The sequence below is a fragment of the Chanos chanos genome, chromosome 5, assembly GCF_902362185.1.
Source record: "Chanos chanos chromosome 5, fChaCha1.1, whole genome shotgun sequence".
In the NCBI taxonomy this organism is placed as follows: domain Eukaryota; kingdom Metazoa; phylum Chordata; class Actinopteri; order Gonorynchiformes; family Chanidae; genus Chanos; species Chanos chanos.
In genome coordinates, this window is record NC_044499.1 from 13827190 (window position 1) to 13843081 (window position 15892).

The 15892-nt window shown below is 43.3% G+C and overlaps 1 protein-coding gene across 1 annotated transcript in view; it reads right to left on the reverse strand.

The window, feature by feature from the left end:
* Positions 1–1621: 1621 nt before the first annotated feature.
* Positions 1622–15892, reverse strand: part of mtcl1 (microtubule crosslinking factor 1) — a 38532-nt gene continuing 24261 nt past the window's right edge. Inside the window, exons 6-15 of the mRNA XM_030774675.1 lie at positions 14365–14511; positions 12227–12352; positions 11487–11705; positions 10647–10808; positions 9029–9196; positions 7996–8238; positions 7383–7715; positions 7039–7115; positions 5241–6840; positions 1622–1849 (exon numbers count right to left, since the gene is read on the reverse strand). Of these exons, the coding sequence (XP_030630535.1) occupies positions 1622–1849; positions 5241–6840; positions 7039–7115; positions 7383–7715; positions 7996–8238; positions 9029–9196; positions 10647–10808; positions 11487–11705; positions 12227–12352; positions 14365–14511 (3303 nt within the window). The remainder of the gene's footprint in view (positions 1850–5240; positions 6841–7038; positions 7116–7382; positions 7716–7995; positions 8239–9028; positions 9197–10646; positions 10809–11486; positions 11706–12226; positions 12353–14364; positions 14512–15892) is intronic.

Here is a 15892-nt window from a genome sequence, read left to right on the forward strand (position 1 = left end):
ATTTTTCAATAGGCCATTGAATTGAGCGCGAAGGGATTCTTCAATAGCCATTGGAACACACAGAAAAGATGTGCCTGTGTTAGAAAAGGATCTGGGAATGTGTACAGGGAGAACAAAAATCCTCTTACACCCATCCTCTATATCTGTACATTCTCTCTCTGACCCTGTGTAATCCAGTGTGCTCTTCAACGGTCAGCTCACACACGTGCGCACACACACATGCACACACGTGCACACGCGCACAGCCTGTGTGTGAATGGATCAAACATATACAGTATAAAACATTTTTAAGGTCATTGTCTCCACTTGGGGACTGCAGTCAAAACTCTCTTCATGTAGGTGTGAGCATACATATTTTGTAATGTAAAGAAAACTGATCATGTCATTTTCTTTTTTTTTTTTGTAAATACACATTCAATTTATTTCCAACTAAACAGACTTCTTCAGTAGACTTTTGACATTGACTAAAACATTCAGATTTTTTTTTTTTTTACAATCCCGTTTTTTTCCTTAAAAGAAAAGAAACATTTTCCTTTGATAATAACAACTATACAAAGACAGGGTAATAGATACAATAATTGACTTAAAAAGTATTTCTTAATTGTGTCAATGCAAATTTGGTGACAATATAATCACATCATAAGATTATTCCACACTATGTGAACACTGGTGCGTGTTGGTTAACATAATGAGAGACCACAAGGTACAATAGAGAACATGCACTAAAGTGCTAGTGTTCAAAAGGCATGCAGATCAAATATGATATTTGCACAACTGCCTTTGAAAGTATGCATAAAACTCATCGCTTACTTTTTACCTTTGTCCTATAGTTGTGTACAGGATTTAACATTCAGTTTTACTTTTCCATAATAATTATGTCCGTATGGTTGTTGACATCATGTTTTTAGATTCCCTGCCTCACTGAACGTAGTTGGGCTTTTTGTCTTTTCTGATGCTTTTATATAAATACTTCTCTAACTTTTTGTCAACTGAATTCAAGCTTCAAAGGGTAGGAACACATAGTACTTAATGTCTGTGGATAGTAACTTAAAGGATTTACACAGGACAAAATATGATGCCATGAACCATAAAAACTGAAAACATATACAGTGGGGAATTTGTGTAAACTTCTTATGTAGTCCAGACAAATATTATTACTATCCTGTTTTTTTTCAGAACATCTGAAAAATATGTCCATGAGAAAACTAAAACATATGTATGTATTGCATACATATACAGATAGACACACATATGGTACTACAGAGTAATCAAGTGTATTTAGGCACCTCTCATGGAATAGTTTGTGTGGTTTTGCTTCAGTACATTCCAGGTCCTTGAATTCTCCCAGAAAGTTCTGGATCTCTGACCCAAAAGAGGTCAGCTGGTGCTCATGGAACTTAGAGCCCCTCACCTGTCGTGGTGTGTGAGGGAATGGAGTCTGCCCCCAAGGGGTCAGGCAGGGACATGTAACAACACTAAAGGGTCCAAAGGAGGTAGAGAGGAGAAGAGATTAAACGGGCAGAAAGGGGGAGAACAATGAAGCAGAAGCTTAACAACGGGGAGCAGAGGAGAGAAGAAGGAGAAGAAGAAGAGGGGAGAAGATGGCTGGTGCAGGATGTCCTCAGATGGGCGGCTGATCCAGCTCCTGACTGGACTCCTCCATCTCCGGGATTGTTTGTGTAGGTCTCCTGGGTGAAGGGAAACGGAACCTCTTGGTCTGGCCCTTGTAGCTGGGGGAGGAAGAAGGAGAGTGAGCTGCCCAGCGGGAAGGGGGACGTCGGTTGGCAGGACGGGCGGGTCTCAAGAAGCAGGAGTCCAGCGGCGGGGCCACAGGTGACCGCGGCAGGTCCTTTAACGGGAAGAGACGTCAGGTTACATGCGCAACAAAAACAAGCAACACTTCACACGTCTTAACAGAATCTCAGAAAAACAGACAAAACGTTGGTTAAGAATATACTACAGCAAACCACAGGCCGATGTTACCAAGCTCTCTCCCACACCAGTAAGTGTGAGGTGAATTCCACATCTGACAGGTGTGCACACTTCACAACAGAGTTGGTTTTATCTCTCTCAGTATCCAGACTGTAGCTACCAGACTCTGAGACTCTGGTTAAATGATCTCTCTCTCTCATTTTCTCTTTCTCTCTCTCTCTCTCTCTCTCTCTCTCGCTCTCTCTCTCTCATAAAGACTGCACTTTAGTGGGCTCTGGTATTCATCTTCAGGAGAAAGGAATCAAATATACTAAGCTTAATCTATCTCTGCTAAAAATACATAGCCATCGGAGAACAGCTAGTTCATAGAGGTGCAAAAACGTGTCAGAGGTTCTGGCTGCCCTTAGTTGGGCTGAGCACACTGAACATACTGCACTGCAGCCGCGAATGATGCTGTGCCTCGTATACAGTGGTCCAATACACAGACACAGTACAGTATGTGCTAACATACATCACCAAGGACAAAAATGACACAAATGGTTTATTTTTAGGTAGCGTAGAAAGACTGCAGTCTCTAGTTAATTGTTATCGAGTTATCTACTGATACCAAAAGAGTTTGTGGGAAGCAACACATTGTTTGCCTTGGATTTAAAAAAAAAAAAAGAGTAATTCTTTTAGGAAAAGATAAAACTATAGTATTTCCACACTTTACAAATTTTTCTAGGAGTTTATTTTTAAAATTATTTTTAAAACTCCAGTGTTTCTGAAAATATGTCTCATTTAAGAGGAGTGGCCCAGGGTGAGAGAGGGAAAGCAATTTAACAGTAGTCATATTTCTGATGAGAAAGTGAGGAGAGAGATCTTTAGATGTAAATTGCAGTTGCGTAAGGAGTCTGTGTATATAATGAGATATTTTATCATATTACATTCTACCCACTGCAGATATGGACACACCGAGAGCATGATATTTCATTTAGTTATATGACAGAGTTACTAATGAATCAACCTTAATTAACTTGAACCACCACCACATACCGTGTTTAATGAAAGTTACGAATGAAACAAATACCTACAGCATAGTTCTGACTGATAGGCTAAAAACTAATAAACACATATACACGCAAGCCTAATGAACATGTCCTTCGGTGGACAACATTGATCTGAATATTTCTGTCATTCCTTATGCATGTGCACATCTGACCCACAAAGAGAAACGACAATCATTTATGTTAGATGGAAAAAGAGAGGCACAGGCAGACAGCTGGAGTTAGAAAATCTGTCGTCCAACCAGAGAGGAAGACTGAAAACACCATATAAACCAACAATCCTGATTTTGCCAAGTTAGCGCTGTTAGCATGCAGCAACGTTATACAGTTTTCACTACAAAATTCTGTCAACATGTTACGTAGAAAACACACAAAGAAAAATAAGTGAGAGGAGAATGAGAGAATGAAGTGTCCCCAAAGTCCACAGTTAGGCTGTAGCGGTTATTACAGTGTGTGAAAACTGTTAAAGCGAGAAGGTGAAAATACAAATGGGAGATTAAAAAAAAGAAAGAAAGAAAGAAAAAACCCCACAAGAGCTCAGTGGCATATAATCATAGATAAACACAGACAACACGCAGCAGCCAAATAAGCTACTGGAAATACAGTAGAATTATGTCAACAAACTGCAGTGATGTAGCATCCAAATAGCCATCAGCAGTTCTGATCTAAATGCCGGTGTGAACGTCATTCAACTTGGTTCATAAGAATAACAAACAGTATTAGCATTTTGGAAAAACAGTATTTAAGTACCAATCTGTTACAGTACTAAAGCTTTAAAAGTCTTTACTTTACACTGACAAACACTAATTGGCTTTCTGTATTCTGATGGCACTTTGGATTATGTTTTCTGATATGGATTTTATTGATATCGAAACACCATGGCCATGCTCACACCTACATGAAGAGACAAAAGACCACACCAAAAAGGAAAACAAAGACTACATTTCCCACAGCTGGTACATATGCGACATTCTCTGCTGAAATGTGTAGAGCATGCAGTGGGTCAGGTGCTGATGTGAAAACTCCATTACAATCAGTGAGACAGACACAGTGTGTCCGTTTTGGGATTTAAGGAGGTTGTAAGGAGAACAGAGGAACTTACAGCACTGCGTATGAGCTGAATTAGAGTCCCCAAGGAGCAGTTAGTAAGACAGTGTGGTTCTGGAGATAACCCAGAGAGGGAGAACAGGGGGTAAACATATTTATCAGTGGAACACAATCAGATAAAAACACAGGAGATGACTGGCTGAGCTCTTTTATATTAAAATTAATGAGGTCACACCACCTCTGGCTACACGGTGTCTCTCCTCTTCACCATGAAGCCTGTAAAGGGAACAAGGGTTTTAACAGAAGTTTTTTCACCATCACTCAGAAGACGCATGCACTGACACTGAACTCTATACATTCCCTATCAGCTTTCACTCTGTACACATGAATTTACACATATTACTTTATGAAGTGAGAGAGGAATATGCCGGGTGATGCCGTACATGTAGACTTCTGAAATGTTATGGGGATTCCTCATCCAAATAAACAGTGAACCTATCATTAAACGACATAATGTGCCAATGTCAAATACACAGCGGATCATACAGGATAATGGTGTATTGATGTAATAGGACTCTGCTCCATCTACCAGTTTACCACTAATCTGTACCCTCTTGTCACAAGATCCCCAAATGGGCCACATAATCTGAATATAGTGTTATGTGAAAGGCCTCAAATACTTGGTGTTATTTCTCCCCCCCACAGAAACAGACAGTTTAGCTTTATTCACCACTGTCGACCTAGTTCTGGTGATGTGCCACCTCCAAGTCTGGTTCAGTACATGAATCTTCCAAATGCATGGTTTTTAGCAAACACACAAATTAAACAGTATTATGTGGCTGAATTTGTGCACTCTGCTTTCAACACACAGGCATAAGCTGAGTGCGTTAGAATAAAAGATGAGCAAATATTATAAATTATTAAGCTGCTGGTATCATAGCTGCACCCCCATGCTTTTTGACTGTGAGACACACAAAGACATGCAGCTTAGCTCAGTCAGCAGCTTGATAGCACTGGGCAGCTTGTAGCAAATGTATCAATAGAACGCGTCATGAAAATGAGACATCTGACAACGAAGTTTAATTCAAAAAAACGGAGACATCTTACTTAAATCATTTACCTGCCGACAGATTTTGTTCGTTAACACATCAGATTTGACACGCTGCCTAAGGATACATGTGTGAGAGTTTGTACCTAATCAGATTTAATATTTACCTCAATACATGTAGATTTCTCCGTGTCTGTGGCTCTTCCCTGAGCTGCTGATGCTGCTGCTGCTGCTGCTGCTGCTGGGGAGGCTAATCTCCTCTCCTCTCTGAAGCTCTGCTCCAACAGCTTCTTATTCAAGATGCGAGCTGCGTTCTCTGCCAGCGTGTACCCGGGTGGAGCTGACAGGTCCTGTCTAATGCTGAGGACCTCGGGGGTCTTCTCCCCTTGCGTTTCTACTATCAACTGGACAGGGCTGGGTGATCGCCCCCTGGAGTTCCTCAGCGCATCCTGGGCCACGCCCAACCCCACCGGTTTGGCCTCTGACGCTCCAGATGATCCCTGCTCAGCAGGGCGGGAGCGACTGGGCGATTTGTTGAACTTCTGGAGGGGGTCGTAAGTGATGGGAGTGTGGTCGATAATGTTGAAAAGGCTGGAGAGGCCGTCGTTGATGGTGGTGTGGACGGGGCTGTCTCGTGTGGTGGTGGAACGCGCCCAGGCCGACTCGCTGTTACCTTTCTGTGGAGTGGTGGGCGTGGGTGCCCTTGAGGAGGGAACGGTGGGCATTTCAGATTTGCCAGTGTTGGAGAGCTTGCGCTGGAGCTTAGGCGAACCATATTTCGGGGAACAGCAGGGACGTTCAAACTTGGACTGGACCACGGGGGAGTACTGCATCTTGCGCAGGCTGCGTGATGGCGAGGATATGGGCGTGGAGCCGCCACCCTTGGGGGTGAGGCAGCGATGAGGGCTGCTGGTGAGGGTACGTAGAGCGTCGGTCTGAAGCCCGACACTGATAGTCTGGGTGGTCTGCGTGCCGCGCGTGGTAAAGCCGTTGGTTTGGCACGCCATGTCCCGCAGCTGCCGTTCCGGTGGACTGGAGCCTGACCGTATGGCATTGCGCACTGAAAACGCCACCTCTTTCATGTCATCGCTAAGGTTACGAGACAGCTCCAGCTCCAGAGAAGAGGCGTAGCCCACGGTGGTGCACAGAGGTCTCTCCCCAGGGTGCAAACCTCCCTCAAGGTGTCCTCTTAGATCGCACGGCCACCTGCCACCGAACACCTCCTCCCCTGCTCCTGCTGTCTCACTTCCCTTTCCTTTGGTGACTTTAGAGAACATAAACTCCTGCTCCACAGTGCTGGAGGAGGAAGAACCCTCCCCTCCCGCAGGGGTTCGAGTGGGACTGTGGAGGACGTGGATGCCAAAATGCTCAGGTCCAGATCCAGCTCCTCTCAGGGAGAGCTTCTGGCAGTGTTCAGGGCTGCTCATGGTGTTGGTGGTGAGAGTGGCACTGGTGGTCAAGAACCACGACGTTGGCTGGAATGATTCAGAAGCTGAGTCTGCTCTCCTGCTCTCTGTCCTCTCTGTCCATGCCTCTAGTACTGACCCTGGAGGAGGGCCTGGGCCTGGAATGGGGCAGGGTGACAGGGCAGAACCAGGGAACTCCCAGCCTTTACTGTTGAACTCCTCAATGTACTTCAGGTCATCTGGAGAAAGGGGAGGAGTCACCTCATCCCGCCCACAGTCACCGTGCTTGCTCTTGTCTGGGAGGAAGGGAGAACTGTCCATCAAACGCTGGAAATCACTCATGGAGCACACTGACTTGGCTCTGTGGAGACATTGACACAATACAGAAGGGGAGAGTGAGTGCCAAGCACATCTCAAACAGAACACATAATTAATTATTCTTGTATATTAAATAACTATTCTAAAGTTGGGACAACTACTGCATGCATTCACAAGCATTTCCCTTTCATATCCAACAAGTTTGGCTAAAATACGCAGAGGCAAACAGTATTGTTTGTACCTGAGGAGGCTTCCACCACTCACTTCTTCCTCAGGGTATAAGGCAGGATCCACTCTCTCAGATATTTCATTTAATGCCTGAAACACAGAACAGAGCTCCACGTTCTTGTTTTCATCCACAAAAGCACTCTCACATATGTAGACACACATAGCTACATTCCTCCCTGTTTCAGTGTCAGCACAGGTAAGCACAGTTGAAACCCATGCCACTGATCCATAATTTACAGTCACTAAATATATTCATATCAAACACACTCACACCGACCTGAAAGGCTTCTGTTATGGGAGGGCCTCTTGAAGTTAGCATCAGGTTACTTACACTGTCCTCCTCCATTCTGGGCTTACCTCTTTCATGCACGGGAACTTCTTTTCGCTCTCTAGACGGGATGGTGGGGGCACCTCAACTTCGCTCAGGGGATCCAGCGACAGGGCGTCCAGAAACAGGCTTTCTGTCGGTCTCAGTCTGGCCGCCGCTCCTCTCTCCTCCAGAGTGGCCTCGGAGTCGGAGTGAGAGCGGGTGGGAGCAGGCGGAGCTGCGGAAGGGGAGCGCGGGGCGCGAGGGGACCTAACGGCTTTACACGGACTGTCCTGGGGGGAGAATGCTCTGTGAAGCCCCGCTTCCTTCTGCTCTGTCTGCGGACCACCCTCAGCATGGCGGTACATCAGCTCCCTCTGCATCTACGGGAAACAGAACGGATCATCACTCTGTTACTGAGCACATGATGTACGACATTTGGCTTGACAGCTATGAGAAGATCTTTAAGGATAATGCTTTGATTTTGGGGTGGTAAGTCACAAGGCTAGTTGAGCGAATGCATAAGCTAAGAACTACGGACAGAGGAGGTCATTAACCATCAATTCAAAGTTACGACAATTCAATAGTGAAATTAAAAGTTATTACATAATCGTACTGTGAAAGTTGTAACAAATTTAATATATCTTTTTTTTTTTTTTTAACCTTCTCCATCTTGCGGTGCATCTCTCTCATTCTCCAGTCCCATTCCTGATGCTCATGTTCGAAGCGTTCCAGCAGTTCAGTCCTTTCCCGGCTCCAGCGTTTTTCACTGTGCTGGAGCTTCCAGCGCAGCTCCAATGCTGTGCTGTGACTCTCCGCAAGCAGCCTGCGCTGCTCCTCACGCTCCTGGTTAAACGCTTCTATGCTTCCCTCTGCTCCCTGAGCCTCCTCTCTGGTCTCCTCCAGCTGAACACATGTACACATACACACATACACACAGACACACACACACACACACACGCACGCACACACACTCAGTCTGTAAACCATCTGTTCACATAAAACAAATTGTTGACAAAATCTGATCAAGTATTAAAATAAGTTTGTAATACAGAGCTGTAAGACAGAACCCTGTAACTCTGTGGTCTTAATTACTCTGACCATAGAGCCTAATGATGAGATTGACTTATAACTTTAAGGGTCAACTCATACACTTTTTTATGTTCAATCAATAAAACCCGTGAGGGGAGCGCACATATGTAATTCCAGCTTTGACATCATCTAAATGGAAAAGAAGGTACCATCTCACTCTGGTGTGTGACTGACGCATGCACACTTTTAATATCCTCTGACTATATTTAAGAGCCAAGCTGTACGGTCTTATAAATATAGCCAGCTATTTTGAGATGTTTCTGTACTAAGTGACCAAGCAAGTGCTTCACTGAAACTCAATAGTAATACAATTTCAATGTGACTAAAGTCAGTTTGGTGAATCTGAAATTAAAAATACAATCTCAATTTAAATCATATTAATCTGAATACTTATGCAGACCCAAAATTTACAGAATTTTGTAATTGGAGAAATTGGAGAAAAGGTACAGCGCTGTGTAACTTTACATAAGAAGGTGGCAGTAAAGTCTCTTTACAAAAGATTTGCCAAGGCATTTGGTCTATTCCTCCTTTCTCTGGACCATATTATCAGTGAATAACTGCTCTGGGTAGGAGGAACAGGGCTCAGTATACAAATGAATTATACCTGTGCTACCAGGCTCTTCAGTTCAGCACACTGGATCTCCCACGTGGCTCTCTCATTGGCGTAGGTCTGCTGTAGCTGCCAACGCCGCTGCTCCTCCTCCCTCAACTCTACCCGAAACTCCTCCAGCAGAGTCCGCAAGGCATGCAGCATCCGCCGGCTATCGCTTACCTGTGGTGTTTGTGTGTGTGTGTGTGTGTGTGTGTGTGGCGTGCGCGTGTGTGTGCGTGTGAGTGAGTGTATGTGTGTGTGTGTGAGTGTGTGCGTGTGTGTGTGTGGACAAGAGAAAGAATTTCGAAATTGCTTAATAACAGTAGACTAAACTCTACTAGGTCTCTATCAGCCTATCTCAATTGCTGTTTAATTAACACCAATCCAGCGTGAATCGACCCAATGAAACATGCAGAGCATGTGTAATGAGTGGTTGTCTACTGTTTCCTCTGTGCCTTCAAGAGCTCTCAGCCATTAAATTTATTAGTCTTGTCCTCCTGAAACCTCATACAGGAACTCCCCCACTGTAATAGCAGGTTAACGTGCAGAGCTATACCACAGCACTGTGTACAGAGCAGGCTATATAGCAGAGCTGGAGAGGAATTAGAGACAGCAGTGTCTCCAATTAAAATTCCATTCAGAACGAGAAAAGATGGACCAGGAGAGTGGAGATGACATCACAAAGACTGAAATAGACGCAAATGCCCTTAATGGATTCTCAACTTTCTTTTTCATGACTTTTAGTACATTACAGATCAATAAGGGGCGAGAATTCCACGCTGCTGCGGTTGTAAGGGTGGGGCCCGTACTGCTTACACAGTGTGTGTTCTGTGAATCATCAATCACTCTGCAGAAAGTATTCACTGATTTAAAGCAATTACAGCATTGTCAGATATACTGTACTGAAGGCTAACAGCAGGTAGAAATTTTTACAGCATCAAAGCTGGTTCATTAATTTTTTTTACAATATGTACTATGGAAGATTGGCCCTAAAACTATCTACACGCTGTTTTAATACTTCAGTAGTATTAATAATTTTTTTTTGTGAACAGCATAGTTTGGACACACAGAAGCAATAAGAAGTAAGATAACTTAATACAAGTACAAAAGCAGTCGATTGACCATGCGAGCAAATGTGTTAAAAAAAATCATGAATTTCAAAACAGCATAGAAAACTGCATACAAAACAGTGCTTTTAGGGCTGTTCAATAATAGAGTAGGGTGACGGCACTTTGTTTTCATATAAACAATGCAATAGCTTAGTATTTCATATTCACTCACAAGGTAGTAAGTTTCATGCCAGTGAAATAATCCATTCTAGGAGAAAAAGTCATCTAAGGAGAGGCAGTGCTCAGACACTCCATCATTCCAAGCTTTACCCTCACTCTCGAAAAAAAGACGCCCTCTATCCTGTCCCTAAGCACTAATACGGCCAGCACTAAAACAGCCCTCACACGACTACACACACACACACACACACACACACACACACACACACACATACACACACAATTAGAAGCTCTCTCCACTGGTTGGATGTGCTGTTATTATTGGTTTACATAATAAAAAAAAATTCCCAGTTGGGTGAGTACACATGAATAAGTAATGTGTGAGGTGTATTGAACTGTACCTGTTTTTGGTACTGTAATCTTTCAGGAGATGGCAAGAGGGAACCGGGGTCGGGGATATCTCCTCCTGTGATCTGGGGGCAGGGTTTATCCTCCCTTTTCAACACATCCTCTCCCTGCTCCATAACCATGCCAATCTCTGGAATGTTCTCCAACCGCTCATACTGAAGTAATCAGACAAATGCAATGCCCTCTTATGTTAGTCCTGAGAACTGATTAAGAAATGTACCAATACAAATATTTTAGACAGCATGTTGTATTAATTACATCACTGGGCTTCACAATAAAAGCATCGCATATCTGATACGCAAGCAAATGTCTGATATAGTATGTGTGTATGCATGTTTGTACTGTGGGTGAACTTGCAGCATGCTTTGATATTGTCACAGTTTTCGTGTTATGTTGTAGGTTTATTGAGTTTTTATCTCCGAGTCAATCACACACAAGATCGAGATGACGTATAAAGATGCACTTCATGAAGTTCTCAGAAATAAACATTTACTTTTCAGTGAACATAGCAGCTGTTGTGAACACAACTGACAGACTGTGAAATATTAAAATATTTGCAGCATATGCTCACACAAAATGGTTATTCTTTAAAACCCTCGTCGTTGTTGAAAGTGGTTGTTCTTTGCAATATATCTGATTGCCATAAACCCACTAAACAATTACTTGCTTCATTTACCACATTGCATAAATGAAAACGCTTTCTTGAAGTTAAGGGAAAATCAACAGGGTAAGCCTTGCAATTCAACCTATTTCTAATCTTCCACTGGTTCTCTTCTTGATAATGATGACTTTTTGTGGTTAAACTGCAGCGTAGTCTCCTAAAAGACTCTCACCTCAGCAGGAGCTGCCTCCTCCCCGCCCTCCGTGCTGTGGCCCAGTCTCCAGTGCATGAGGATCCAACGGAGCTTCATGTAGATGATGATCGTGTTGTGACGGAAGAGCTGCAGCTCCTGCTGAAAAACAGCTCTCTCCTGGGGCCATGACGGCTCGTGAGGACGCAGGCCCTGCAGCTCCAGACCACGCCGCGCCTCCAGTCGCCTGTACTCCTCCTCCTGCGGAGAGGGCAATGAGATCAGATGTACGGAGTGGGGGGAAAAAAAAATGCATGTGGCGAGGGAGGACGAACGGACGAAAGGAGAGGGACACGGAAAAAGTTGTGAAGTGAAAAGTTATCACAGACTGGGCAAGGACACAAACTCTGTACAAATGGACGGTACTTGTGAAAGAAACAAACATAAGTTGATTAATCAAGTACTGAATAGTTCCTGAATTGGGCATGCGCCTGCAGCCTATGAATCAAAACAAATTATGGTAAATTGTAGTACAAATACCAGAGCAAATGTTCAGCAGTGTGGAGTATAATTATACTGCTTCATTTCATTACGACGGTCTCAAAATATGACGCACGTCAGTGCTACCTGCTCACGTATACCACAGACAACTGCGTAGTTTCCATTAAAAAAAAATGAGCAATGCTTTCTAAACTTACATGAGAGTTTCCCCTCTGTTTAATACTGAGGCATTTGCTTGTGATCATTACTGTTTATGTAGCAGACAGAAGTGAATGTCATACCTGAACCACAGATCCAGGTAAACTCTCTCGCTCCTCCTGACTGGATCTGAGCCTCCTCTCGTGGTCCAGTCGGAACTGGATTTCCCTAGCAGGGGTACTGACCTCTGGCACGGACTGGTCACGAAACTGGACCATACCAGAAAAGAGATCAGCGCTCGCAGAAATGGGACATGACCGTGTCTGACACGGAGGTTTCCTCTATCTGTGATAACTGTATGTACATTGATCTTCAAATTCTTAACAGCAGACCTTTGAATCGTTTTACTGAAGAATTGAACCCAGACTGGTAGCTGGGGGGAGAGGTGTGTTAAGAATGTTAAATTCATTTTATGCTCATTTTAGCATATTACATAGCATCATGACATATCCAGACAAAATAGCACAAAGATGTGGTGACCAGGCACCTTGCAATGCATACATTATACTGAATATCACCATGTCAGCAGTGGACAGACACACCGTCACTACATGAGGTTTGCTGTTTTTAGCAAATAACCATAGTACGTTATAAATAACTTTATTCCTCTAGTTATAAGCTTGGCCACTGTGAGCACACCCAGTAACCCTTTCAAAATGGCTAGCTTAATACTACATCACAGTTAGACTGCAGAAAGAGAGAGAAAGCAAGAAAACGCCACAGTTTCTTTCCTCATGTCCTCATTATAAAAAGAGGAGCTCTATGGGGAACAAATGCCCTAATATAACTCTCTCCATTTCCCCAATGTCAAACGCAAATCTACAGTAATGCTGCAGAACTAATCTGACAAGACTAGTTGAGTACACACTATGAAGCGACCTTTTTTTCACCAAATTAATTTGGATTCAGTTCAGTTAAGTTCATGAAAGGCTAAGGAATCATTTTTGGGCTGCAGGGTTTTAGACATGCATAATGTCTCCAGCGTGTGAGTGTAGATTAATATGTATGAGTAACACATATTGCAAAAATAGCACAAGCAAGCAACTATGTATTGCAACAGACTGCATGGTGTGAGTTGCACTGATTGCATTTCCTGTATTTTTTATAGAAGCAAAGCACCACTTGGGATCTGTCCTAGCGTTGTACTATATGAAAACCTTTGAAGTATGTACACATAGAACAAGTCATAAGCGCAGTATTTTAGACATATTAACGCATTAAAATACAACATGCACAATCACTTCACTTGGACCCTCAATTGTAATTCAAGGCAAAGACAACACAGCTTTAATTCCTGTGTAATTATCTGTGCAAGTACAATAAGATAACAAGTACTCACAGTCAATTTCAAGTCATTTTCAACGCTCACTGTTATCAAACCCCTCCTGAGCCTTTTTCACGATCCAGTCAAGCCCGATATCAATTTGGCATTGAAACGTTTCTACCATATTTAAATGTGTAACTGCTACATTCAGTAAAATGTATTTACACAAGAATTACACAGGAATCCATCATTGCATTATAATGTGTTATTAGTATCTTGGACCTTCATGTTCATAACAGAAGTTTCATTTTTAGAGGAGGAACAAATGTAATCAAAACATCTTTTGGTACATGAGTTCAAAATAACTGTAAATGAGAAATAAAAGTGATCTGAACTTGGCGGCAGCCGCTGTGACAGTGGAGGAGCGTGAGTCAAAAATAAAAAAGTGCCGTGAGAGGATGAAGTGATTTCATGTGATTTGAGCTGGTGTGTGGACGTCTTCTAGCCTTGCTACACAATCATTTAACCAGCCTGGAGTATCGTAAATGTACTATTTTCTGAAGACCAAAAAAGATTAATCAGATATATACCACAATTGTTTTTAAGGCTTCCTTTTGTGTTGATTAATTGGACTAATTACTGTCCATCCCAATTCAAATCAACTGGTATTTAAAATAATGCTTAACTAGTTTTACGTATATAAACAACAACATTTTTTGCACACTTTCAGTATTATCAAACCGGTGGCAAATTATCGAAACAGTATCATAACACTGGCCTTCTCCCAAAGTAGCACTTCATATCTGAAGTCCTATTTCTTTTCACCATTCAGAGGCAAAACAATTTACAGTCTACTTCTCCCGCCCCCGTCCCCAAACAATGCCTGCTACAGTTTTCTCTTCACTGCTGCGTCTTATGTTAAAGCTCAGAGAGAGATACTGTAGGCGAGGCACTAACCTCGGCTCTGAGACTCTGGGGCCTGGAGTATCTACTGTGTCCAGCGGTTCGACTGTGTGCTGCAGGGCCCTGAGTGGCCGCCTGGCTCTGGGCCTCCGTGCCACGCTGCTGGCCTAGGCACCACTCCGGCTCATCCCTCCGCCAGGACTGTGAGTGAGGGAGGGGAGGAAGGGGTGGGAGGAAGGGGTGAGGGGTGGGGGGGGGGGTGGGGGTCAAGGGTTGGGGGGTGTGAAGTGAGGGTGAGGGGGTGGGATAAGGGAGGACAGGGTACAAAGGGGGGGGGGGGGGGGGGGGGGAGGAATGCATGGGTTTGTACGGTGATCAACAAATGGAAACGACGCACAAGGAGAGAGTAAATGGAAAAACAAGCCGAGATGGATCAAAGCAGAATCGGAAAAAGGCAGAGGGTATGTTTTTTAAAAAAAAAGGAAATCGCAATGAAACAAACAAACAAACAAACAAAAAATGACGACGATAGACACGGAAAGAACGGGGTTACAAGATGAAGAAAAGCGCAAAGAGAAAGACCAACTTAAAAACGATGGCGTATGAGAGAGAGGAGAAAAGGACGAGTATGAGGATGAACAGAATCGCGGGCTGAAACATCTGGAGGAACACAAAGAGGGATAAAGAGAGGGGCGAGGGGAGGGAAAAAAGAATGCAAAACACTGGTTATGAAGCGCATGCAATGAAGGATACATGAGTCAAAAAACCAACAGCTGAGACCACACAGTGAAAGCACACTACAGACTAAACACATGCCTTGTGTGCCATCCTATCATGCATTAGAAGCAGCCTTCAGAAGGTGGATCTCTTAACCAACTATGTGTACAAGTGCAAAGCCTTTATTTCAGACCAAAGCATGACACCTTAACAACGTAGGATGGGCAGGCCATGGCTTTTCATGCTTGATGTGGAGCGTGTTTGTTAAGCTATATTGCAATGACCTAAAATCAAGAGCCATCCTACCAAACAAGCAAAGAACATGAGCCAAGAGAAACCACCATCGGTTCTAAAACCGCTGGTGTTTGGAGATTTTTTTTTTTTTCCACTGGAAGCGTTTTGTATGGAATTTCAACAAAATTTTGTATGGAAACCTTTTGAAAAATCGAATTCTAGATTAATTCAGTTAACAATGTAACGGATTGTAAAACTGAGCTACATTCACAAGCATCGCAAGTGTTGAAATGTTGACTCATGTTAAATCTTGCACCATTTAAGCACAGAGCCAAAAAGAAAGCAAGCAGGCTGTTGGGCTTTCTCCTGAGGCAGTCCAGAGCTGTTTCAGCAGGAAGAATCACACACTCACAAAGTCATAGTTCTACAACAGGTAAAGGGAAAAGGAATCAGTTCTCTGTTCATGGCCTGTATTCTTAAGATATGTACTAAGCCAACTGTATTGAATGCATGTGATTTAGAACTTTCCAGTGTTCTAGTAATGACTGAAAAATACTACGATTATAAAACCTCTCTAGAGATTGTGATTTCATAATAGCAGGAAAAACAACTGGCATTCCGTTTGTGTTCA